This window comes from Asterias amurensis, chromosome 5 (assembly GCF_032118995.1).
Source record: "Asterias amurensis chromosome 5, ASM3211899v1".
NCBI classification, from domain to species: Eukaryota; Metazoa; Echinodermata; class Asteroidea; order Forcipulatida; family Asteriidae; genus Asterias; species Asterias amurensis.
Genome location: NC_092652.1, coordinates 6,706,059 through 6,733,573, shown reverse-complemented (window position 1 = coordinate 6,733,573; position 27,515 = coordinate 6,706,059). Strand labels below are relative to the sequence as shown.

The 27,515-nt window shown below is 39.0% G+C and overlaps 1 protein-coding gene across 2 annotated transcripts; it reads left to right on the top strand.

Moving 5' to 3' along the window:
- Nucleotides 1-501: 501 nt before the first annotated feature.
- LOC139937540 (acyl-CoA-binding domain-containing protein 5-like) lies at nt 502-22,936 on the top strand. Of its 2 annotated transcripts, XM_071932737.1 has the most exons (10): nt 502-592; nt 2,517-2,637; nt 7,702-7,774; nt 10,595-10,639; nt 12,308-12,494; nt 12,893-13,039; nt 14,183-14,385; nt 15,823-16,129; nt 16,478-16,695; nt 20,917-22,936. In XM_071932737.1, exons 1-10 carry the CDS (start codon nt 526-528, stop codon nt 21,112-21,114), a joined length of 1,566 nt encoding a protein of 521 aa, XP_071788838.1. In that variant the 5' UTR covers nt 502-525; the 3' UTR covers nt 21,115-22,936. The 2 variants fall into 2 exon arrangements, with proteins under 2 accessions (XP_071788838.1, XP_071788839.1); XM_071932738.1 differs by lacking the exon at nt 10,595-10,639.
- The last annotated feature ends 4,579 nt before the right edge of the window (nt 22,937-27,515 follow it).

Here is a 27,515-nt window from a genome sequence, read left to right as displayed (position 1 = left end):
CGGTGATTCGAACCGGAGTGCCAGTGGGAGCTGAGGAGGCGAGAGAGGCAAAACAAAGGCCTCTACACCAACCTGGCCGTGGGATGGTTGGGGGCGGGGGCGGGGCTGGGTAATTGAGTCAGATCTGTTGAATAACATGTCGTAATTATGATGGTTTATACCATTATTTCATAACCATGGAGGAAGGACATTCAAAATTAATTGGCTAAAATTGTATAACGGGGAAAGATGACGATCACGCCGCCCTACCATGCCCTAACCCAACCCACCCACCCTCATGTCACAAGTCAACTCCAAGAGCCTTCAAGCTGTTTTCAAAGAAACATTGTTTCAGTGAAAGTCGACCAACATGTAGTGGATCGACGTAGAATTATGTGTATTCTCCCTCGCTTTTAACAACACGCCCACAACAGACATTTCAGAACTAAGAAACGCCCTCTCGGGTTTACATTCAAAACCCACAAAGGACTCGATCAAGTTTATAGTGCGGTCAAAGGTCATGCCTTATCAAGAAACGAAAAAAAAATGGCTGCGGCGGCGTCAGAGAAATTTACTGCGGCAGTAAAAGTCGTCCAGTGCATGCCCAAAGATGGTAAGTTGTTCTTATTTTTAAAAAATGTGTATGTAAGTTTTAAGTAATACTACATTTATAATATTTCATGGTTTAAAAAAGGGAGAGGTTGATACGGAGTCACTGTAAAATTGTGCCCACTTTCCGGACACTCATTTTATTATGATATCATCCCACCTTGCATGACCTATCGTTATGGTTTCCCTACCATCACCAGTACAACAATCATGACTAGTGAATAGAAGGTAATTTAAATTGGCAACAAACAGCTCAAGTCAGGCCTAGATAATAATATGGAGGCCATGGCGGATCTGCGGATAGATTCTGCATTCTGCCACCACCTTTCCTTTTCACTTCATTTCACTCATTGTCATTTTTACCCAAAAATAAAAAAAAGGAATATCTCAATCTCATGTTTATTCATGTAATTAATTAGAATAAGATTAGATCAGTAATTTATTATATTAAAACGAATGAAAACGTGGTGGCTGGATATGGAATTCCCCCCCCCCCTCAAAAAAAAAGTTTTGGTGATTCATCCCCTAAAAAAACAATAAGAGTAAGACTGCTCAGTTACAGTATTTACGTGAAATACATACTTCTTACACACATTTTTATAATTTTACATAGAAGTTTAGAAGATGAGAAGTTCTAAACTAAACAGCATTTTTTCAACAAACCTTTTTTGTGTATTATAAATTGTCATTATCGCGAACTCCATACAAACTTCAGAAAAATTGAATGCCATAATTGATTTATTATAAATAAATGTAAGGGGGGGTCGCACTAATTACCGACAACTCACGACCCCTCACGACAACTCACGACAACAGTTTTTAAATGCACTTGATAACAGAACCTTTGAACGTAATTCAACCATTATGTGCACAAGCGTCATATGCATCTAAATCACTTTCAAACTGTTGAAAAAATTGTATTTTTAACTGTAAAAAAGGTGTTTTTTACCCCGAATTTTGTAACGAACGGAAATAGACGCCGTTTTGTCTTTCGACGTACTTGGACGATTCTATTACACCGCAGGGGGCGAGGTAATTTCTGAGGGCTGAGTTTTATTTTTTCGTTTTGGTTTTAGCTGAGTGTTTTTCCTTCTTGTTAGTAACTAAGCCGCCACTCTGGAATTCGAAGTTAAAAGGGGAAACTTAAATATAATATTGTTTTAAACTCCATGAAATACATTTTTAAAAAAGGTAAATAATCATCTTGCACATTGTATCACCCCTGCGGTATAATAGAATCGTCCAGGTGCGTTGAAAGACAACATGGCGGATGTTACCGTTTGTTACTAAATTCGGGATAAAAAACACCTTTTTTACAGTTAATAATACAATTTTGTCAACAGTTTGAAAGTGATTTGGGTGCATATGACTCTTGTGCACATATTTAACGGTTGAATTACGTTCAAATGTTCTGTTAAAGTGCATTTAAAAATTGTTGTCGTGAGGGGTCGTGAGTTGTCGGTATTTAGTGCGACCCGTAGGGGGGGATGTTAAATTTTCATCGGGGATATTAACTTTGGTATTAGCACTGTAAACTCAGTACTTTCCTGTGAAAAAATATCACAGGCATCCTCGGGTGGGATTCAAACCCACAATCCTTGCAATTCTTGAGCAGTGTCCTACCAACTAATTTATTTTGTGAAGATGTTTGGCACCTTGTTTTGTATTTGTTGTTTTATTGGATGTTATTCAATAAGTATTATTATTCTTACTATTATTATTTATTTGGCATTCAGACAACAGTACAATTAAACAATAGGCCCTACAGAGCAAAACAACAATGAAAATGACACAGGAACACAAATTTTCTTCACAAGTATCAACAAAAATTAGCAACAGGAGAAGTAATGTGCATGTATTTTGGTTATTGCAAAATGAAGTGAATTATTCTGTCATCTTCAAAACAATGTCTCATGTTTCTACTCCAGGGCCTTTTCAACCATCGTATGAAATGAAGAAGCGATTCTACGGCTTGTACAAGCAGGCGACAGTAGGTCCATGCGCTGAACCTAAGCCAGCATTCTGGGAGGCCATCAAGCGAGCAAAATGGTAAGTTCATCTTGAAAAGAGAAAGGCACATCTTGAAGTAATATCTGTTGGTTTTTGGAACATACGTACATGTATTAAGAGGCAAATTGATTTGGGGAACGGTTTGATTGTTTTAATCCTAGTCGGAAACTTTGAAAAAAATTGTGAAGATTTCATTTCAAAGTGTTTTTGAGATATCACCGAATATCTCGAAAGCAGTTTTGTCCAACAGGAAGATTAAGTCATAATTAGAATTTGTAATTATACACAATTTGAGAAACATCTCATGCATGAAACATTTCTCATGTACATGTACTGATTTATTTGAATCCCTGTATTTAAACCACATCCTTTAAAGACACCTGGACACTATTGGTAATTGTAAAAGACCAGTCTTCTCACTTGGTGTATCTTAACATACCGTATTTTCCTGCGGATAAGACGCGTCTTATCTGACTTTTTAGACCCCCAAAACATCAATGCGTCTTATCTTTCGGTGCGCCTTGTCTGCTGACGATTGATTTTTTTTTATGATCACTGTGCGAAATAAAAAATACCTTCATGTCCAGTTCAAATCAACGATCTTTGTGTGAAGAATCCTTACTCAATAATGCGGTCGAACAAGGCTTTTCAGACACTGAGACCGTATTTTCGTTCGAACAATGCCGCAATCCCCCAGACGGTCCAATTATTCCAACAATGCTGCAACGTGTTTATTCCCCATGACCGTGCTTTCATTCCATTAATGCCGCAATGCGTCTAGCTTTCGAAACATTAACAGACGTCGGCGGCGTACAAACGTTTTTCTGTGTGGCCGGATATTCGTTCCGAAAACGATTGACAGTCAATAACTTCATACAAACGTCATTCACCCAACCCCTATTGTGTGGTAAACTTTGAGGGTTTTTAATGTAGAGAACAACGATCTCTGAAGTGTGCTTTAGGCTGAATATTTATTGCCTCATTTTAGAAGTTTGCTTTTAAAAAAGTATGAGAACGTAGCATTATCTTACTAGGATATGATTTGTCTTTGTTTGTAATGCCAAATAAAATAATACAACACTAGCCAAAAAAAAATAGGGAAGAATTTATTTTATTGAATTATTTTATTGCTTCAAAACTTCGGGTAGGAACGGTTGTTAAAATCATGGTTGCCCTCGCATGAACAAACCTGTGAAAATTTGAGCTCATTTGGTCGTCGAAGTTGCGAGATATTAATGAAAGAAAAAAACACCCTTGTTACACGAAGGTGTGTGCTTTCAGATGCTTGATTGGAGACCTCAAATTCTAAATTTGAGGTCTCGAAATCAAATTTGTTATAAAATTACTTCTTTCTCGAAAACTACATCACTTCAGAGGGAGCCGTTTCTAACAATGTTTTATACTAGGGTCATTCCGTGTCAATTCAACACGCTTTTGGACCTGACCCTCACGGATTTAAAAGAAATTCGCTGTGCTGATTGGACTCCCTGAGAAATGACCTCATCCCAAATTTTATTTAATTCGGATCATTATTTTGGGAGATACGGCTTAACGAACTTTTGACTAATTAGCATGACCTGCTACGTTTGGACAATCATATCTCCAAAAGTAAAACACCTACCAAGATAATATTTACATCAATTTGAAGCTCTTGACATGGCCTACATTTGATAACATAAAAACAAAAATTTCCACGCACCACCGAAAAAATACGCAAAAATTTGACCTTTGACCTTGATTTGCGAAAATGCGTATTTTTTAAAATGCGTAAAAAAAATTTAAATGCAAGTTTAAGACGTAAGCAACAATATTCTGAAAAATTGTGATGGGTACTCTTACAGTTTTTTTGTTATGATTTTTTTAACATTGGCTAGCAAGGCCAAAACCATAAAAACGCACTGTACATGTACATGTACATGTACATGTACAGTGTAATGTGTAGTAATGTGTACATGATACACGTACATTAGAAATTCAAAGATAATCATTCACATTTTGAGTTTCACATTTTGATGTTAGTACAAACACAAACTAAATGCATTCCACTAGATCCGGCAAGGATGCACTGCTTCAGCCCAAGTTCAGCAAATTTCCAGCAAAACTTTCAGGAGGATTGTTTCCTTGAAAAGTTCAAACACTTTTTTCCAGCTACAAAGAACAAGATGTTTCTGGAGATGTTTCTTCTCACCATCAACAGTAACCGATACAAAGTCTTTCATCCCTGGCATTTGTCTGCTGACGGACTCGAACAAGTAAAAGTCTCTCACAGTTTGCACCATTTTTAATGAAAGAGATTTTCCAGCCTTAGGATTTGGAATGGAAAGCATTCCCTGCTAATTCAGTTCACCAGTTTCTTTGCTTTTCTTGGCATGTAGTTTGATGCTCCAAATTCATCTGCTATTCTTTTGATACTCCAACTCACTGGTAAGACGATCAAGACTTGAACTTGTTCACTTTTCTTGGTCAAGGAATGAAACTTTTGTTTCAACTGAGTTATCATCTCACTTTCATCATCACCGAACTGTTTTCCTGCAGCAGTTTCCAGTTTCTGCTTAATTGTTGTCTCTATTCTCTCAACCTTGTTTTCCATGTAACTTCCATGAGCTTTGTTCTTACTTATGATAGGAGATACACCAATAATTTTCATAGCCTCATTGATAATGTTCATGTCGGTATTTGGCTGCACAAAAACATCCTGATGTGCAGATGACATTGATGGTCCCTGAACTTCTGGATCACTGCTAGAACTTTCAGTTAATGAGAGTATTTTCTCAGGCGACAGTTCAGATATCTTCTTGCGACAGCCGGTGCATAAACTGTGTGCTCGAGTGAAATAAAGATTTGGATGCTCCAGTATAAACCATTATGATACCTGCCTTATAAGGCTGCTTTTTTTTCTTGCTGTATGATTTAAATGGGTCACAACACATTTTTCTCTATGATCATCCTCCAGGGAATTGACTTTTAAAGCACTAAATATGTGAATACTCTGTACACTGTACATTAAATAACATGTAGGGGGGCCTATACACAGTCTGATACACAGTGTCTCCTATATTAAATTAAGGGGATGAAATGAATTAGCTCATTAAGTCATGTCATGAAACAGACTTTTGGACTCCATATTATTACCAGGGTGACATGGTTTTTAATGTGCGTGTAAACACTACCACACAATACTCTGTACACTAGGCCTGGGCGAATTATTCGAATATCCGGTTAATGGCGAATAGGTTTTCCTATCCGTAACCGCGAATGCCTTTTTTTTCTTAACCGGATATCCGCATAGGGCGCGAATAGCTATTTATAAACCGGATAGTTCTGTAATTACAACCAAGTAACCGGATATTCTTTAATATCCGAATATCCGCGGACGTCGGGCGACAACTGACATGAATGTTTTGTCTGAATCCTAATGAAACTTCTATTAAGACAGCATAAAACAGCATAAATTAAGTATTTAACTATGCTCACCTCCGTGAAGAGTCAAAACAATGACATTTCTGACGTAATTTGTTCAAAGATTACAAAAGTTTTCCTTCACGTAGAGTCGTCCACGATCAAAAGAAAAAGCAAATCGCCATCTTTAAATTAGATCCGGTCATTTTTATGAATGAACCGAGTGACACTGTCTAAACCTAATATCAATCCGCCCAGAAGATCTCATTCACAAACGAACAGCGCCCTCTAGCGACAAAAAAAAATATTTTTTTTAATTTTTTTATTTTTATTTTTTTATAGCGCCCTCTAGCGGCGAAAAAAAACTATTCGAATATCCGGTTAATTTCGGATAGTTGGTCAGCGGTATCCGAATAACAAAATTTCACTATTCGCCCAGCACTACTGTACACTGTACATTGTGTATGTTGTGCAATGCGTTTTTATGGTTTTGGCCTTGATAGCCAATGTTCAAAAAAACATAACAAAAAAACTGTAAGAGTACCCATCACAATTTTTCAGAATATTGTTGCTTACATCTTAAACTTGCATTTAAAAATAAAATTACGCATTTTGAAAAATACGCATTTACGCAAATCAAGGTCAAAGAAAAAATTTTTGCGTATTTTTTCGGTGGTGCGTGGACATTTTTTGATTTTATGTTATTAAATGTGGGCCATGTCAAGAGCTTCACAATGATGTAAATATTATCTCTGTAGGTATTTTACTTTTGGAGATATGATTGTCCAAACATAGCAGGTCATGCTAATTAGTCAAAAGTTCGTTAAGCCGTATCTCCCAAAAAAATGATCCGAATTACATAAAATTTGGGATTTGGGCATTTCTCAGGGAGTCCAATCAGCACACCGAATTTCATTTAAATCCGTGAGGGTCAGGTCCAAAAGCGTGTTGAATTGACACGGAATTACCCACTATCAACCTCTCCCTATTACTAGTTACCAAGTAAGGTCGATGCCAATAATTATTTTGAGTTGTTACCAATAGTGTCCAATGCCTTTAAGGGAATCGTTTCTCAAATTGAAACAATATCAACAGAGGTATACACTGTACGTCCGCCCTTTAAAGCACAATTATTGGTAAGCCTAGTCATGTCAAAGACCAATATTCAGGCCTGGAAGTTTATCTTTGAGTTTGACTTATAGACTTAGAGGGACGGCATGGATACATGTATTTCATTTAGCAAAGGGCACTTCCATTGCAAAATCTTAAAAGTCCTTAGAACAGTTTTGAAGGGGCACCAAGGCCAAGATCGGGGGCAACAGAAATCAGCAGATTCAAAGTTTTGCTTCCAGTTCAACTTAATTCAATTATGGTTTATCAAAGAACATGACTGGCAGTTCAAAACTGAATTGTGCATGTGATCAGAAAGTAAGTTATAAATGTTAACTTTGGTTTTACACATAAACACTGTGTGTTAGCAATTTAAGTTGACTTTCCCAAGCTCTGTGAAAAAATGACAGGCATATTACTCGAGTGGGATTTAAACACATGACATTTGCAATTCTAGAGCAGTGGCTTACTAATAACTATTGAATTAGGTTTAAACAATTTTAAGTGAGTTGGAAAGTAACAGTTTGTTTATTTTTTACCAATAAGTGAGTGTCATCTAATTGTGTTAAGTACATCTTTGTATTTTGTAATTAGGGATGCTTGGTCGCGACTTGGTGGCATGTCCAAAGATAAAGCCATGGACTCCTATGTTGACAATCTTCTTGAGGTAAGTGATATGCATCAGTGATTTAAAAGAAACATGTTTAAAAATGGCACTGGTGTCTCCCCTCCCACCTTCCTACAGACCCCTATAGCTCCTCAAACAGTGCCCTCGTTGAAGTCATAAGAGGCCGCACCACTGGCCTGGAATAGTATCGAGGCCACAGAGGCCATTACCCACTGTTGCCCCAGGTCTTGGCTAGTGCTGGGCAAATAGTGAAATTTTGATATTCGGATACCGCTGGCCAACTATCCGAAATTAACCGGATATTCGAATAGGTTTTTTTCGCCGCAAGAGGGCGCTATTTAAAATTTAAAAAAAAAATTTTTTTTTTTAAATTTGCCGCTAGAGGGCGCTGTTCGTTTGTGAATGAGATCGTTTGGGCGGATTGATATTAGTTTTAGACAGTGTCACTCGGTTCATGAGCTGTGGTGCTGGAGGAGAATGCTGAGAATATCATGGCAAGAGCACAAGACCAATGTTTTTGTTAGAAACCTGATAGGAGAAGATAGACCCACCTTGTCCTCAAAAATTAACAAAAACAAGCTTCAGTACTTTGGTCACATATCCAGAAGAGAGGGGGACAACCTTGAGAAGATCTTTATGCAAGGATGTGTTGCAGGTAGTCGCCGACGTGGCCGTCAAAAACTTCGTTGGACAGACGGAATCAAAGAACTCACGGGCTTATCAATAAATGTTGCTTATCGATCTGCACTGGATAGACAGAAGTGGAACTACATCATAAACAGGGTCACAAAGGGTCAGCCATGACTCACAGGACCACGACGACGACTCGGTTCATTCATAAAAATAACCGGGTCTAATTTAAAGATGGCGATTTGCTTTTTCTTTTGATCGTGATTGACTCTACGTGAAGGAAAACTTTCGTAATCTTTGAACAAATTACGTCAGAAATGTCATTGTTTTAACTCTTCACGGAGGTGAGCATAGTTAAATACTTAATTTATGCTGTTTTATGCTGTCTTAATAGAAGTTTCATAAGGATTCAGACAAAACATTCCTATCAGTTGTCGCCCGACGTCCGCGGATATTCGGATATTAAAAGAATATCCGGTTACTTGGTTGTAATTACAGAACTATCCGGTTTATAAATAGGTATTCGCGCCCTATGCGGATATCCGGTTAAGAAAAAAAAGACATTCACGGTTACGGATAGGGAAACCTATTCGCCATTAACCGGATATTCGAATAATTCGCCCACGCCTAGTCTTGGCCTTGGTGCCCCTCACTGAATGAGCTCACTGAAATATTTTCTAATGGAAGTGCCCTTTGCAGAATGGAAATGGCCTTGCCCTGTGAAAGATGATACCCACTATGGTACCCACTTTCACAGGTAGTTGGATGGATTGACATTCTTTTGAAAATACTTGGAGTTTGGTTGACAAAAAACAATCTGTGACCCTACGTACCTTTAGACTGTAGTGGAATAATTTGAACTACACAGTACCTGTTGTAAATTTGTTGTCTTGGTTTTTTTTCTTTTACAACACATGTATGTTTTTGTCTTTTTGTGGAGAAATTTCATTTCAATGTTTAAGAATCACAATTTGTTGCTCAATCATGTAATGTTATTGTATGCAGTTTAAAAAAAAATGCTTTAGGTATGATTACTGTTTTTGAATCAAGATAAGGTACACATTTGTTTAAAAACGTTTGCCAATGGTACGCTTTATTGATCAACCCTCTGTAAACTTAAAATCAAGAAACACCATTTCATTGTTCATGACCTCCTACACCTGTATGTAGAGTGAAGTTGGATCATTCAATAACAAATGTTAAGTTAAAAAAAAATTGTTGTACATACATGTAGCTTTTTTATATCTGTATCATGTTCATATCCAGACTAGACTGTTTTCTGTTTCGATTTTAAAATGGTGGAATTCAATTCAAAATTCAAAAGTTGTTCATGAACGTATTGTTAAGTAGGCCTGATATTTCAAAGGAGCAACAAAGACAGATTACCTCCATGCCCTTTGTCATTGCCTTGGTTCCAGTACAATGTTTGCACTTGCCTCATTGAGGTTCCTTGTGATAAAGAAATACTGCCGTGTCCCTACAAATACATGTAGTAGCATCAAGCCTTGATCATAAGATCATGTATAGTTCAACACAAACACTTCAACGATAAACTTTTTCTAGAATGTCCCAATCTTTGCAGGCTTTGAATTCCACAGAGTCCACAGGCTCTGTCTAATGCCTTTGTCTTGGCCTTGGTGCCCCTTCAAATGTTCTCTATCGCCTTAAGATTTGCAAAATCAACATCAGTTGCCCTCTCAAAGATGAAATTTCCAAACCTGCTGTTAAAGGAACACGTTGCCTTGGATCGGACGAGTTGGTCCATGAAAAGCGTTTGAAACCGTTTGTTATGAAATGCATATGGTTAGAAAGATGTTTTAAAAGTAGAATATAATGATCCACACAAGTATCACTCAAAATTGCACGGTTTTCATTTTACGTGGAGAACAAACACGGTCGGCCATTTATGGGAGTCAAAGTTTTGACTCCCATAAATGGCCGACCGTGTTTGTCGACGAGGTAAAATGAAAACCACGCAATTTCGATGCATATTTGTGTAGATCATTGTATTCTACTTTTACAACATCTATTTAACCATAACGATTTTATAACAAACGTTTTTAAAAGACCAACCCGACCGATCCAAGGCAACGTGTTCCTTTAACTCCTCAACCCCGTGTTACGTTGTTCAAGTCTGAATTTGTGCACATTTATTTGCCTGAACACTCCAGGAATTAGCAATGAGTGACATGTCTGTGGTTTTCTTGTATCACTGTGATCATGTTGTAGGCCATGCTGAAAAACAAGGAAGGCGATCAAGGCAACATGCAGCATGTGAGTCTACCGTGTGATTTGGTTATTTCTTTTTGCCTTAAAGCCATTATACACTTTCGGTAAACAGTATTGTCCAAGTCCCACACTTTGTGTATCACAACTTATAAATAAAATAACAATCCTGTGGAAATTTAGGCTCAATCAGACATCGGAGCCGGGAGAAAATAACGGGAAAACCCACTCCTGTTTTCGCGCGTTTCGCCGTGTCATGACATGTGTTCTCGTTAACGAGAATTTATATTGTTTTACCGTTTTTCTCAAAAAGTAAAGCATTTCATGGACTAATATTTCAAGAGAAGTCTTTCACCAATACCTTCTGTAAACCCTGTAAATTATTTGTAAATCTGTGAACTTTTTTTTTTTTTTCTGTACCAAAAGGGTCCAATGGCTTTAACACGCTTTACAAGTAAAACACTAATTCAAAACTACAGGACGATTTGAAACTTTGCATGGTGGGAAAACGATATGGAAAGTTTTTGTGATAACACCATGTAATAAATATCTCTAAATTGCCGTTGGTTGCAACCTCAACGTTTCGATCAGTATGCTCTGACCGTCACCTCGAGAAGATCAAAGCATACTGATTGAACCGCGAAGTTGAAACCCAAACTCATTTAGAGATAGTGATTACATGGTGTTACTTCAAAACCATCCATATTGCAAGTAACCAGCCACTGCTTGTAAATTACCCTGTTTATTTCTTCCGCTTTTTGGGGGAGGGGAGTTCTTTTCTTTATTTTACTGCCATGGAAAAGTTGGGGGGGGGGGGAATTGGGCAGAGTTTTTTGTGCTGTGCTGTTCAGTGTCCTCTTCTCTCATATATCTCTTGCAAAAACATAGTACAGTAGCATGAGTGTATTATTTACATTTTATTAATTACGTTTTGTTTTTTTGTGAATCACTCATCATTGGAATTGTTTGCATGATTGTGTTTGAGTTGGGTGTTGTTTTATTCATTTCAGTTGTAAACCTTTTCCCATGAGATATCTAACCTGCACATTGCATGTATGCACTGAACACTAACTATAGGTCCCAATTCCATGGCTCTGTTTCCCTAAGTAAAGAATTGGCGCTTATGGAAGCAGGGGGAGCCACACTTTTATATTTCAAGCGTATTTCACAGGTTATCAGGGGATGGTTGCTTGTGTGCATGCGTACTCCTCATTACAACTTAAAGTTTACCCTATGATTGGCGCAAAAATTCCTCTTATGGAATGTACAGACCCATTTGTTTTGATATCCGATGATGTCATGTTTCAAATTTCCCTCTAAAAAAGTATCAAATAAAATGACATTTTACACCATTTTAACATGAGGTTAGAGACAAGTGAAAAACAAAAGTTTCCTTAGAACTCTATCTGTTGGAAAATGAGTTCATCACAGACTGAATTTGACCTTGGAGCCCCTCTAAAAAAATGTATAATTGCCAAATGGTACACCACATTTTCTTGAGTAGCATTCCTTGAATCACATGCAGGCCTTGGTGCCCCTTCAAATGTTTCCCATTGACTTAAAGATTTTCAAATGGAAGTGCCCTTTGCCAAATGAAAATAGCCTTGCCCTCTCGATCTCAAGGATGAAATTACAGGCCTGAAGTAGAACCGTAATAAATACTTCATCAGAGATCAGTTATTTGACTTATTTCATTATTGCTTTCCTCATCTGAAGATTGTCGAGACGATGCCAATCAGTGAAGACGTCAGTGCCTTCTTAAAGGCCATGGGTCCATTCTTTGAGGCAGTCAACGAGCCACTAGGAGTTCCTGAGGAAGAGAAGTGGAAATTCTTTGAAGGGTCTACTCCCAAAGACAATCCCCAACATAAGAACGGATCAACCAATGGAGACCATGCCTCAGGTAGGAGTCAACTCTTTCCTTATCAAGTAATAAACCAGAAGGGAAACTGACTGGGTATATTTTCAATAATTTTGGGTTACAAATTGACTAGAGTGGGATTTGCAACCAGCAACTTATGTTTATTATGCCAGCACTCTAGAAATTTTTTTTCTTCCATTAGTCATGTTAGTATCTTACAACTTCGACGATCAATTGCGTTCAAATTTTCAAAGGTTTGTTATTTTAGGTGCTTAGGTTGAGATACACCAAGAGAGAAGAATGGTCGTTAAAAAAAACTACCAAAGGTGTCCAGTGCCTTGAATGCTTTTTAAGGCATTCATTATGGTCCTTTTAGATTATTTTTTCCTTTCCTGTTCTTCCTCGGCACTCATGTTCCCTCTGTCTCGTTTGTTCTACAGATTCTGAAGAAGACTTGAATGGTGACAGTTCACCAATCGTTGCCTCCTCTGCCCTGGCCAACCACACAAGACCAGTTGAGAGTGTCAGTACGGTCATAGTCAAGACAAAACTGAATGGAGCAAATGGCAGCGTTGGACCAAATGGAGGTAAATTCACGTTGGGACAAGATACTTCCCCTGGTTCAATCATTGACATTTGCAGATTTGTATAGTATTGTCATAGAGTTATATTTATTAAGAACTAGAGGGCGCACTGGTGATGCTGCTTGCACAAACGCGACGGGACCGCAAGATGACAAGCGCGCCATTCTGTACGCGTGTTGGATATGAAATACACGTTTGAGGGTTTTTTTATTGAACGCTCACGCGATACTGTTTGTTCAACTTACAAAATGGCCGCACAAACACATGCTGTGAGATGGCTGTTTTGTCAACTTAGAAAATGGCCGCCTGCGCTCATGCCGAGACCTGGATATGGGCCAGTGCGCCCTCTAGTTCTTTTATATATTCTATGAGTATTGTCAATGTCTTTGTTTGAGGTTGTCTGACAGAAGCCATACAACCTGTAGACTGTCGCAAAGCCAGGGATTACACCCAAGCTTTCTGTACACAACCTGGGAAGCTGCAGCAGAGGGATCATCCTTTAAAAAGTGAAACAAAAGCTGAATGCAAAATAAATTCCTTGGGTTTGCCCTTCAGCAACAAATGTTGATATGACATGCGTTAAAGTTTATGCTGATATGGAAATGTTGATATGATATGCGAATAGTTAAGAAGATTAAAGGCAGTGGACACTATTGGTAATAACTCTCAAAATAATTATTAGTTTAAAACCTGACTTGGTAACGAGTAATGGGGAGAGGTTGATAGTGTAAAACATTGTGAGAAACGGCTCCCTCTGAAGTAACACAGGTTTTGAGAAAGAAGTAATTTTCCGAGAATTTGATTTCGATACCTCAGAATTAGATTTTGAGGTCTCGAAGTCAAGCATCTGAAAGTAAACAACTTCGTGTGACAAGGGTGTTTTTTCTTTCATTATTCTCTCCCAACTTTGACGACCGATTGAGCTCAAATTTTCACAGGTTTGTTTCTTCATGCATGCATATGTTGAGACACACCAAGTGAGAAGACTAGTCTTTGACAGTTACCAATAGTGTCCAGTGTCTTAAAAACCCAGTTGATCTTAAGTGGACCTAATGGTTTTGATAAAATAACAGCAATTTCGGTGAGAATACATTTCTTGTTTGAGTACTTGAGACTATTGTTTCCATTTTTCCACCTCCACATTAGATGTATATCGAGACCAGAGTCATCCATTTGTCAGCATGGTCGATGGGGACCTCAGTCCAGATTCAACCCTTGAGGACCCGGCCAGGGAAACCAACGTGATGGACAGGAGCAGCGGTACGAGCGGTGACGTGACGGTGAGCAGCAACAGTGACACGGAGAGTGAAGATTTCTGTGATTCCATGGACCAGCCGGATACAGATCAGGTAAGACACTCGTCCATTTTCCACTTTGGGAATTTATATTGCAGCTGTGACGAAAAAAGTTTTTACATGGACAAACAAAATTCCCAACACTGCGACACTCAAGGAGCTGCTTATTAAGCATAAAAGATTGCTTGAAAGTTTCTGCTAAGCAATAATAATAGGATACCATTAACAGATATTACTTGTGATGTGGTTTTTTTTGGCTGGTAACCTTATTCTGATAAGCATAGTTGTCTTGTGCTTAGTTGCTTTTTGTTTTCGTGCATATGTATATCATGAGGTGCTTGCTTTGTGAACCAGGAACACCGGGGTTAACCACTACTCTTCCACAATAAGTGTTCTGCTGTCGATTTCACGAAACGCTAGGATTGATCCTATCTCGAGTTAACTTAGGATCAATCTTAAAGTCTGCATGCTACAGTGCAGGGTTGGGACTCGTCCTAAGTCCTAAGATTAATCCTAAGTTAGGAAGAGTTTGGTGAAATCGACGGCTGAGTTCTTTTATGAATACTACCAATCCTAGTACATGGGATGTACACCTGTACCTACATAATGTATGGCTTAATGCCCCCATCCGAAGGAGAAAGCAGTTACGCAAGTGCAACAACCGGGGCTCGAACCCAAACTCTGCTGATTAGAAACAGCAGAGTTTGAGTCTGGTGTTCTTAACGGCTGGGCCACAACACACTACATGGTTTTAATGTATAAGTAAAAATGGTTAAAAACCTACAACACAAAGGACAGTGCTTGAATGGAGTGCGTCTGTCAGCATTGGAACTGAAAAACTAAACTTGTTCCACTGAAGTTGACTGATTTAATTGCGCATACCGTTGTGGCGGTTTCAGTCTTCCGGCGTGTTCAGTTTTCCGGGTGACGTATAGCCAGACATTTCAGCATGTTGTTTGACTGGTTTTAGCTTTCCGGCGTGTTCAGTTTTCTGGGTGACGTAGCCAGACAAAAATACCGCTGCGATTACCCTGGCCAGTACTGTAGTTCAGTAAAATAAAAATAAATAAATAAATAAATAAATAAAAAACAGTTATAAATAAATTTAATAAACTAAACCAGAATAATAAAAAAAATTATTCTGATTCTCTGACGCTCCTTCGGTATATGTACCACTGGTTAAATACAGGATAATTTGCTTGGTCTTCACACCAAATTCTCTCATATCACGATCCACGCGTTTGCCGCTCGTTGTACTCGTGGACGTCGCCATGACAGCTACCGGTCCCCGAAGAGTAACACGGATGACTCAATACGGCACTAAAAATTGACTACTTTCGCTTGCTGTGCGCAGGCATAGCATGATGTAATGTTACCGTATTTGGTCATTTGGAAAACTGAACATGGCGGAAAGTTGAAACCGCCACACCGTATTTGATGTGAGTAAAATCAAGTACATGTATTTCTTTCATGTATGGTTTTGACTGTCAGATACCACAGCTTATGAAAGCCTCCGCCATCGAAGAACCCCTCCAAGCCATCAGGGAGGAAGAACTCCTCATGACCTCAACCCCACTGGCCAGAAAGGTCACAACCCAGGCCGAAGTTCACCAGTTCAGAGATCATGATTACAGGAACGGCGACGCCCAGCTATACAACTCAGAAGGAATAGAGAACGGAGAGACACCCATCAGTATGAGAGGAGGAGGGGAGGTGACCCAAGGAGGCAAAGGTCAAGGCAGTAGAGGTCAAGGGTCAAGCCAGGGTGATCAGAGAGGACTCGTAGGACCAGGAAGAGGTAAAATTATAAGGCTAAGTTAAGCTTGTTTGATAGATTGACAACATTTTGACACTTTTTGTTTATTTTAAATATATTACAGTCTTTTAAAATCTCTTTTAGAATTTGTAATTGGTAAGATTTGATTATTGGTGCGAGAGGAAGTGGTTATAGTAGTGACGAATGATTGATAAGAATAAGAACAAAAACAATCATCGGCAGCAACTGAAACTCAGTGTATCCAAACCTAGTCTGGTTGCTTTTTGTGTTTTGGGAAATAACAATGACAACTTGCACAGGTGCACAAAGAACCTGACAAAGATAGTGTCAGCATGAAAATAATGTATTTGTTTTATTTTCTATCTTTAGGGTATGGTTTGGATAGCACCGGCGGTGGCAGGACCTCATCGGGCGGTCAGAGTGGAGCAGCCGGAGGTAGAGATCCAACCGACAGAAGAGGGCGCTCTTCATCTATTGACATCAGCGAGCAGATCAACATTGCTCTCCAGCGTCTGCAGAGTGACATGAGTAGTGTGTTGATACGTCTCAATACACTGGAGGCGCTGGCTCTATCTCAGGCACAACAGGTGGGTGAAAAGTTTTGTTTTGTTTTGTTTTTTTGTTGGGGGGGTGTGTTTTCATTCCTTTTTTTGAGGGAGTGGTGTCCACATTAAAATGACTGTTGGATAGTTCATTCAAATCAACAATCAATATCATTTATAATCCCCTAGAACCATTTCCGCAGTGTGCTGTGGCCAAGCGGTCAAGCACTCTGGACTCGAACTCTGGTGTTTCTGATCAGCTGAGCGTGGGTTCGACTCCCGGTGTGTTCTTAAGCAAGACACTTATCACTATTATTGCCAGGTCCTGTGTGCTGTGTGAGGCACATAAAAGGAACCCAGTACACGTATTTAAAAGAGAAAGGTGTTGCCTTGGTTTATTATTATTATTATTATTATTATTATAACTGGTTTATTGTAAAAAACATCTGCTTGTCGCAGTCCAGAGACTGAATTAAAATACAGATTTACATTTTTATATAAAATTTTTAAAAACAGAGGAGAAAATTTATACACAAGAAAAATTTAAAAATTAAGAGCATAGTCAAAAGAGACGTTATGAGAACTAAAATTAGATAAAACAAAAGCAATAAATATTTAACAAGCACACTAAACTAACAACCCAATTGAGACCAACCCCCCCAACAAACAAACAAACAAGCAAGCAAGCAAGCAAGCAAGCAAGCAAGCAAGCAAGCAAGCAAGCAAGCAAGCAAGCAAGCAGGCAGGCAGGCAGGCAGGCAGGCAGGCAGGCAGGCAGGCAGGCAGGCAGGCAGGCAGGCAGACAGACAGACAGACAGACAGACAGACAGACAGACAGACAGACAGACAGACAGACAGACAGACAGACAGACCGACCGGCAGGCAGGCAGGCAGGCAGACAGACAGACAGACAGACAGACAGACAGACAGACAGACAGACAGACAGACAGACAGACAGACAGACAGACAGACAGACAGACAGACAGACAGACAGACAGACAGACAGACAGACAGACAGACAGACAGACAGACAGACAGACAGACAGACAGACAGACAGACAGACAGACAGACAGACAGACAGACAGACAGACAGACAGACAGACAGACAGACAGACAGACAGACAGACAGACAGACAGACAGACAGACAGACAGACAGACAGACAGACAGACAGACAGACAGACAGACAGACAGACAGACAGACAGACAGACAGACAGACAGACAGACAGACAGACAGACAGACAGACAGACAGACAGACAGACAGACAGACAGACAGACAGACAGACAGACAGACAGACAGACAGACAGACAGACAGACAGACAGACAGACAGACAGACAGACAGACAGACAGACAGACAGACAGACAGACAGACAGACAGACAGACAGACAGACAGACAGACAGACAGACAGACAGACAGACAGACAGACAGACAGACAGACAGACAGACAGACAGACAGACAGACAGACAGACAGACAGACAGACAGACAGACAGACAGACAGACAGACAGACAGACAGACAGACAGACAGACAGACAGACAGACAGACAGACAGACAGACAGACAGACAGACAGACAGACAGACAGACAGACAGACAGACAGACAGACAGACAGACAGACAGACAGACAGACAGACAAACAAACAAACAATCAAACAAACAATCAAACAAACAAACAAACAATCAAACAAACAATCAAACAAACAAACAAACAAACAAACAAACAAACAAACAAATAAGCAAACACTCAACCAGACAAACAAACACATAAAAAACACACTAACAAAAAACCAAACACACACGCAAAAAGGAAAAAAACTGGGGATAAAATCGATGGTAAAAATATGAGGCCTGCCAAAGTGTGTTACATGTTCAAAATACTGGTGAGGTAGGGAATGGGGCTAGACCTGTATCGGTTGGTTCTGCACCTAATACTAGTAGGGGGATTGCACTTAGGGACGGGTACAACAAATGCCCTTTTCCAAATGTCCGGTACAATGCCCTCCTGGAGCGAACAGTTGATTATTTGGCAGAGAGGGAAGCTTAGTTCATAGGAGAATTCTTTAATCACACGTGGCGGGAAAAGGTCCGGTCCGCCACTCTTGTTGATGTTTAATTTTTTGAGTTTCTTGAAAACGTCATGTGGAGAAACAGATGGTGGTGATGATGTCATTGGAAGGTAGGCAGGTAGGCAGCTGAGATCAAGTTTTGGGATATCATGAGCTGCTGATATGAATTGATGATTGATACTATTTGCAGTAGACTCTGTTGAAGGTCCAGGTAGAGTAAAGCTTCTCTTGCAGTTGTGCCCAGTAAGTTTCTTGATATGTTGATGCCATTGACGCGGGTTAAGTTTTTTTAGTTTACCAACACTGGAATTGTAGAACACTCGTTTAGCATGTTTAATAAGTCGAATGGTTTTGTTACGGATCATGCGCCATAACAACAGTTTACCGCTGGAGAAAGCCTTTTGTCTTCTAATGATGAGGGATTTCAGTTCTGGAGTTATCCAAGGTTTGTCATTTCGGTGCGAAGAGATAACCTTGGTCGGGAAAAAATTATCAATTGCCTTGTTCAGAACTTCGTAGAACACAGAAGTTTTGGTTTCTGCTGTGGTTGCAGCTTCAACACCCTCCCAATTGTAGTTTGTAATCCATTGGCCAAAGGCTCGTTGGTCCGAGTCTTTAATTGGGCGAACAACTCGTTTATGGTTGACGTTGGTCGTTTTCATGGTGTTCAGGGGTTGCCACATAACAGTATTATGGTCGCTCAATCCAAGCGGTGATGAAATGATCGGCTCGTGATATAGATCTTTCAAGTTAGTTAAAATTTTATCAAGAATGGCTTGACCTCGCGTAGGGGTTTTGACGACTTGAAGGAGGCCGGACAAGCGGCAGATGTTGTCAGTGTCCAGTTTATTAAAATCTCCTAAAAGCATAACACCAGCGTTGGGATATTTGGTTTGAAGTGTGTTCAAAGATGACAGTAGGTGATCGGTGAGTATATTATCATGTGGAGAGGATGGTGGATGGTAAACGACACAGATGATAATACCACTCACCGATCTGGGAAGCCGTCGTGGGCGAGTCCAAATCCATAAAACCTCAAGATCATCGGGAACGTTGATTTCGCTCAAAGTTCTAAACTCTATGCCATTTCTGACATATAGGGCGACACCTCCACCACGTTTATTGATGCGTGGTTTACTGGCTAGTCCAAACTTGGGTATAGAGAAAACACTAGAGTCAATGTGAGCAGGAAACCATGTTTCAGTAATGGCTGCTATGTCGATGTTACTGGTGTCGAGCATTATCTGAAGTTCATCGATGCGTTGAACCAATGATCTAGCATTGATCAGGAACACAGGAGGTGTACTAAATCCGTTAGTATAGTCATTTGTAGATATACCAATCGGGACAGAAATCAGGTTTGACACGACAGACCCTCGTCGTGTTTGCGTGGAGTTGGCAATGGGTTGTCCATGTCCGCCCTGCGTGATAACTTGAATTTTTCTCTGTTTGTTTCTCCCCGCTCTAGAGCCACGTTTGACTTTAACTTTGGTTAGTTTGCAGAATTTTAAAGTCTTCCAAACCTCATTAGAAACAACCGATGTTGACTCACCAATATTTCTCAAATTTAGAAGTTCTGATCTTGAGTACTTATAACGTCGGCGATACAACTGCTCGTCGCCATTTTGTGATGGTTCCAGGTAATGGAGTGTGTGTGGAGAGACACGTAGATCGGGTGTGGCGCGCTGGGTACCAGCGACACTGTTGAGAATGTCTATTGTAAACGTGATGTTGTACAGCAATACGAAGAGCCCGTACAAAAGCATGGCCATGATGGTGGTTCGCTGAACCATTGGATATTCCTCAGCTTTCCCGATAAAAAAAACGTTAAAAACAGTCAAAGTTTCCAAGCGGGAAGTCAAATAAAGAGACGACAACGTACAACATACCTCGACTGACACGCAGAACATGTAAAACTGGAACAAAAAATAGCTGAAATCACAAAATTTTAAAAGAAAAACCGGAGCTCTAACAGCTGCGATGTGGACGCGCTGAAGAACTCGTGTGTTTATCTGGTATGGTTTGCAGAAGTACACGCCACTGGGCCTTTTGATGGAACTTTTCTCACGCCCATCTTTTTCTAAACAAAGTAGAATTTTGTTGTTGGAAAAGAACAATGTTTTACCCTTATACTAATAGTTTAAAAGGAAGCCATTAAATCTCAGTACTCTGTGTTCATTTGATTACCCTCCAGGCCCAAGCACAGCGGCAGGTCGATCCTGAGGGCCAGACCCCATCAACCCCTCCGTCCCATCGCCGTTCCTGGCTCTCCTGGCTCTTCCCGAGGGCCCTCCCCGGGAGGACCGTCTTCTTTCTCCTTGTCTGGCCTCTCATCGTCAACGTCCTCCTGGTGCTATGGAGAAGGAGGAGACATCGACATCTCAGGCGGTGATTGGGAGGAAGCGTCTCCGGGCGGGTTTCGTAAAGTTGAATTTTATGAACAAATTATGATGATATGAACTTGCTTGCTTAAGTCGAGTGATGTCCTCGAATCATGATGGTTCACAAAGCCTTTCAGTCCCCCATTGCCGACTTGAAATTGCTGATTCCAGACCCGTATCCATTTTAGGAATGTTAGTTTACGTTAGTACACCAGGATTCCTCCTCCAATGCTTAGGGGTCCACCAATATGAACTAATCAGGATGAACTGAATTGTTGCATTATTAAGTAATTCTGATTGAAAGACCAAGGATGCCTCAAAGGAGAACTTCACGTCTTATCCCAACAAAATAAGTCATGATTATACAAACACATCATGATGATATGAGCAGTGGCACTATTAGGTAACTCTGATGAAAAGATCAAGGATGCCTCAATAGTGAACTGAACTACTTCACGTTGGTTGACATGTCTATCTGTACATATTCTGGGGGTAAGACGTAAGTAACAACTTCGGATATTCCTCAGTTTTTATTGCTGACAGCCGGACGGCTGATGTTATTATCCACCCCGGTCCAAGAAGGTGTTCTGGGCTTGTGGTTGCTGAAGGTCCAAAAAGGTCTTCTTGTCTTGAGTTATCCGAAAGTCCTCTGGTAATTTAATGCACTGGTAATAATTATCTGGATTTAGGTTAGAATAGTGTGCTAAATTATTATCAAGACCTCTGATTTAGGTTAATATATGCAAATGTATTCAATCTATTCACCACAGCATTGTTACAGTCTGACCAACCAGAGGCTGGTATGTCTTTATGAATATGTATACATCAGATTGTACAGAATGATCACTTACCTTGATGAATAGAAAGTTGAGGTGTAACTGCCAACGATTTGTTTTCTTTACAGTATATGCAAATTCTCCATCATGATTGGTTGAAACCTTTTAGAAACCATAGTGGCCAGAATTGGCTACTAAAATTACCGTAGCAGCCACAAGTGGCTACTATAGATTTGACCTAATTCAAATTAAACAAGAAGGTCAAAGGAAAGGTCGAGACCTGAACTGACATTTTTTCAATGGTTTCCATGTCAACTAAGTATCTTTGTTTCTAAATTTAAAAAACAAATTTCTGTTTCACAGGGTTTCTTTTTTACACACACAAAAATCTGTCCAATAATCAACAGTATTAGTTGTGTCTTGGCGTATGGTGATGAGAATTACAGAAATCAGTGGTCTTTATAGAATTAAAGTATGGTATGGTTGCACTTTTCACCGTTGAGCTAAAATAAGGGATGGTACATCACTAGTTGCAAGATACCATCAAAATAATCACTTGGAGAACTGGTATGGTTGCACTATTCACTGGAGCTAAAATAAGGGATGGTACATCACTAGTTGCAAGATACCATCAAAATGATCACCAAGTATTGAAATGTGGTCTTATGTTCTAAGTTATTCCCATTTGATGTCACAAGGTGTAAGGCAACCATCTTGACAAACACAATGTGTAAGGCAACCATCTTGACAAACACAATGTGTAAGGCAAACCATCTTGACAAACACAATGTGTAAGGCAAACCATCTTGATAAACGCAATGTGTAAGGCAAACCATCTTGACAAACACTTCAATCATGTTTTGAACGCATAACTATCTGTTAGGTGTAGTATGCAGCATGCACTGGTTTTATCAAATTCTTTGCATGTTTGGTTGATAAACCACTTTGCTTTGTAAACAAGTCAGGATACTTAAAGGAACACGTTGCCTTGGATCGGACGAGTTGGTCAAAACAAAAGCGTTTGTAACCGTTTTTTATATACTGCATATGGTTGGAAAGATGTTTTAAAAGTAGAATACAATGATCCACACAAGTTTGCCTCGAAATTGCGTGGTTTTCCTTCTACTGTGCGAACTAACACGGTCGGCCATTTATGGGAGTCAAAATTTTGACCCCCATAAATGGCCGACGTGTTAGTCGACGAGGTAAAAAGAAAACCACGCAATTTTGAGGCATGTTTGTGTGGATCATTGTATTCTACTTTTACAACATCTTTCTACCCATATGCATTTTATAAAAAACGGTTACAAACGCTTTTCAAAGACCAACTCGACCGATCCAAGGCAATGTGTTCCTTTAAAGAAGTTCATGTGTTCCTTTAAAGAAGTTGAGTAATGACGGTGTCTTTATGGAACTATTTTCTGTCAAGGTGCACTTACCTTTTGGGAACAAAAGTGGTGGTTGAAAGACAAGATGTGGGCAAATTGAAGTACAGCTGAATAGAAGACCTAAACATGTAGTCCAGGAAATGAATTCATTCTGCACTTTTGACATAACCTGAGCCTATGTCAGTGAACTTTGACCTGATGTGTGAGATCCGGGTAATGAGCTTCCATGTTAATCATTAGTGCGGAGTGATCTTTGCAAAATCAAAGCTTTGATTTGTTGTAATTTTCTTCAGATAGTTTTATGGTGTATCACTCGTAATTTGCACAAGCATAAATGCCACTTTGGATGTTTTCCCTTCGTTAAATTCTGTCTTATTCCCAAAACAATTATTGATTGTTTTACATGAAGATGCACATGGTTTATAGACGTGGCATATGAATATTTTGTGCATGTGTTTCATGTGACACGGCACATATGTTTCTCTCGATATGTACATACATGTACATGCACATGTGTTTGTTTATTTTGACAAGATGTGCACATGTGTTTAATGTCAGAACTACGAAATTTCCTTTATTTTGATACCATTAATGATTTTTCTAATATTGTGCAATATTCTTAATTTGTTAGGATTGTGTATATTATGATTTAGTCCAAATGCAGGCAGAACTGTTCAGAATCCATTAAATTTAATGTTGCTGTACAAATTTTCAAGAATATTATAAACTTCACTGTCTTGTCTTATATTTATGTTAAGTGTCGTGTACCAACACATTGACCCTGGAGTGGTGAAGTGCAGTTTATAGCAAACCTCTGGTTGTGAGGTAACGATGCCCAAGAGAGTGAAGTACTGCAGTAATAACACAATACCCACTAAGAATTGTATTTTCAAACACAGTTTTTAAGTTGTTTTTGTCCAAGATGTTTATCAAATTGGGTTCCAAATTGAAAACAAAGATCACAACGAGTAAGTCACTGCAGGCACTTTTATCAGATTTGGGTCCAAAATTGAAAGAATCACTATGGGTAAGTCCAGCATTTGAAAACAAATTGTCAAAAAATAAAATAATATAAAATAAAAGCAAGGGGTAACTCCTTCATTAAGGCCTACACAGAAAAGGCAGTAAATTGGAAACAGATCACGAGGGGGTGAGTTTAGCTTTTTGTATCAAATTTAGGTACAAAGAATTTGTAAGGGATAAGTCCACCATTTATATTTTTAACCCTTTGGCAAAATATCGACAAAATATCACAAGGCATTTTGGAAAAATTTAGTTCAAAAATTGAAAAAAAAAACACTTTGGGGTAAGTCCAGCATTTCTATTGCACTTTGGCTAAATACCGGAACAAATTATCACCAGGGGTAATTCCATGTGCAGCATTTTTATCAAATTAAGGTACAAAAAAGTCCAGCATTTTTATCATGCTTTGGCCAAAAATTAATTACGAAAGCACAATCCGAAAAGGTAAAGTCCAGCGTTGAAATTGAAGTTAAACAATTTAAAAAGAAAAGGAGTAAGTCCAGCATTTTTATCAAATTTCGGCCCCAAAATTTGAAGAGAAAAAAAATCACAAGTGGTGAGTCCACCTTGTTTATCAAATTGGTGGATTTTTTTCAAAGTTCTTGAGCACTTGTGCAGTAGAACGTAAAGGTTGCAGGTGGACTGTTCACTAATCGAGGGACAACGAAGAATGGTTTCTTTGTGGCAGACGTTTAGGTTCAGTAAAGAATTCATAGCAACGAACCATAGTACAGGCACTCGTACCTTAAAGAAATGACCCATGACCCTGGCGGGCATAATTGCTGTATTCGGGAGTTTTGTGTCCTCTTCCAATTGCAATTTCTGTACATTAAAAACATTCGTGCGTCTTCACTTTGTAGCGCGTCTTGATTTCTGACGAGAAAAAAAGAAGCCCAACCTAATGCTTATTATTTCATTACCTCATAGAGTCTTGAAAGAACCGTAGCTCATGTGGTAAGAGTTGGTCTTCACTGGTGCTGACTCAGGTTCGAATCCCTCCACTGTCAGTCATTTTTCTTTTATTAAATTGTTGACGCAGTGAATTCTTTAAGTAGTGTTTAAAATCACTTCCAAATACCAACGGGCACTGTGGCGACACGGTGCACTGGTTCGTTCAATTGCGTGCGTTCCAGAGCTGGTACACCCGGTTCGAATCCCGCCCCGTACCAAAGGGACATGACTTTTACTGCTAGCACCAGTATGATTGGGGTCTGTCATGTCTCTCCCCAAATTAGGGTAGGGTGATTATCCCGGGTGGGAAAGTAAAGGAGGGACCGGGACTGCAAATCCCTTAAGGGTTCTAATGGGTGATCACCACGCTGGCTTCGGCTAGACTTTGAGTCCCCTGAAAGCCTGGTCTTCACTCTAACTAACTTTCTGCACAAATTAATTTTTAATAAATTTTTTAAATAATTTAAACGTTGAACTTACCCCCTTGTGATTTTTTTTTTATTATTATTATTAATTAACAAAATTTGATAACAATTATATAAACTTACCCCTTGTAATCTTAAATTTTGATAGCGTGAGTTTGATTAAAACGCAAGACTTTAAAACCCACTTCTATTATTTTGTTTTACTTGTATCCTTCTTGATGTGGGTGCTGGACTCTTTCTTTCAGTAGCTGGCCGAGAATTGATGAAAATGCGTTATGTATTTTTGACCTGGACCTCAGTTTGCACCCTGGTGGAATTACCCCCTTGTGGCTTTGTTTTTTTTAATTTAGCACCAGCGTAATAAAAGTGTTTGACAATACCCCCTTGTGATTTTGGACCTAAATTTTATAACAAATACTGGACTTAGGCCAACTCCTTGTAATTTTACTATTTTTTTTATCTTATCAATTGAATGCCCTACTTGTAAATGCTTGACTTACCCTTTTTATTTTATTTATATCTTTGCCCAAAATGTTAAAAGAATGCTGGCCTTATCCCCTGATGGGTTTTTTAATCTAGATACTAAATTGTATTTTCTCGATATTATTTTAGACAACATGTTCAACTTATTGATTTGCCTTGAATACATTAAAGATGATCTTGCGGAGTGCAGGCAACGGCCGGAGACCATTTTTTTATTCAACTGAAGGTCCTTTTCACTAGGCCTTAATTTGGACTGAAAATGCTGGACTTACCTCTTGTGATTCTTTCAATTTTGGACTTAATTTGGACTAAAAATGCTGGACTTACCCCTTGTGATTCTTTTAAATTTTGACTTAATTTGGACTAAAAATGCTGGACTTACCCCTTGTGATTCTTTCAATTTTTGACTTAATTTGGACTAAAAATGCTGGACTTACCCCTTGTGATTCTTTCAATTTTGACTTAATTTGGACTAAAAGTGCTGGACTTACCCCTTATGATTCTTTCAATTTTGGACTTAATTTGGACTAAAAATGCTGGACTTACCCCTTGTGACTCTTTCAATTTTGAACCTAATTTGGACTAAAAATGCTGAACTAACCCCTTATGATTCTTTCAACTTTGAACCTAATTTGGTCTAAAAATGCTGGATTTCCCCCCCCCCCCCCTTGTGATTCTTTCAAATTTTGACTTAATTATGACTAAAAATGCTGGACTTACCCCTTGTGATTCTTTCAATTTTGGACTTAATTATGATTAAAAATGCTGGACTTACCCCTTGTGATTCTTTTTATTTTGGACTTAATTTGGTCTAAAAATGATGGACTTACCCCTTGTGATTCTTTCAATTTTGGACTTAATTTGGACTAAAAAGGCTGGACTTGCCCCTTGTGATTCTTTCAAATTTTGACTTAATTTGGACTAAAAATGCTGAACTTACCCCTTGTGATTCTTTCAAATTTTGGACCTAATTTGGTTAAAAATACTGGACTTACCCCTTGTGATTCTTTCAATTTTGGACCTAATTTGGACTAAAAATGCTGGACTTACCCCTTATGATTCGTTCAATTTTGAACCTAATTTGGACTAAAAATGCTGGACTTACCCCTTGTGATTCTTTCAATTTTGAACCTAATTTGGACTAAAAATGCTGGACTTACCCCTTATGATTCTTTCAATTTTGAACCTAATTTGGACTAAAAATGCTGGACTTACCCCTTATGATTCGTTCAATTTTGAACCTAATTTGGACTAAAAATGCTGGACTTACCTCTTGTGATTCTTAAATTTTGGACTTAATTTGGACTAAAAATGCTGGACTTACCCCTTGTGAATCTTTCAAATTTTGACTTAATTTGGACTAAAA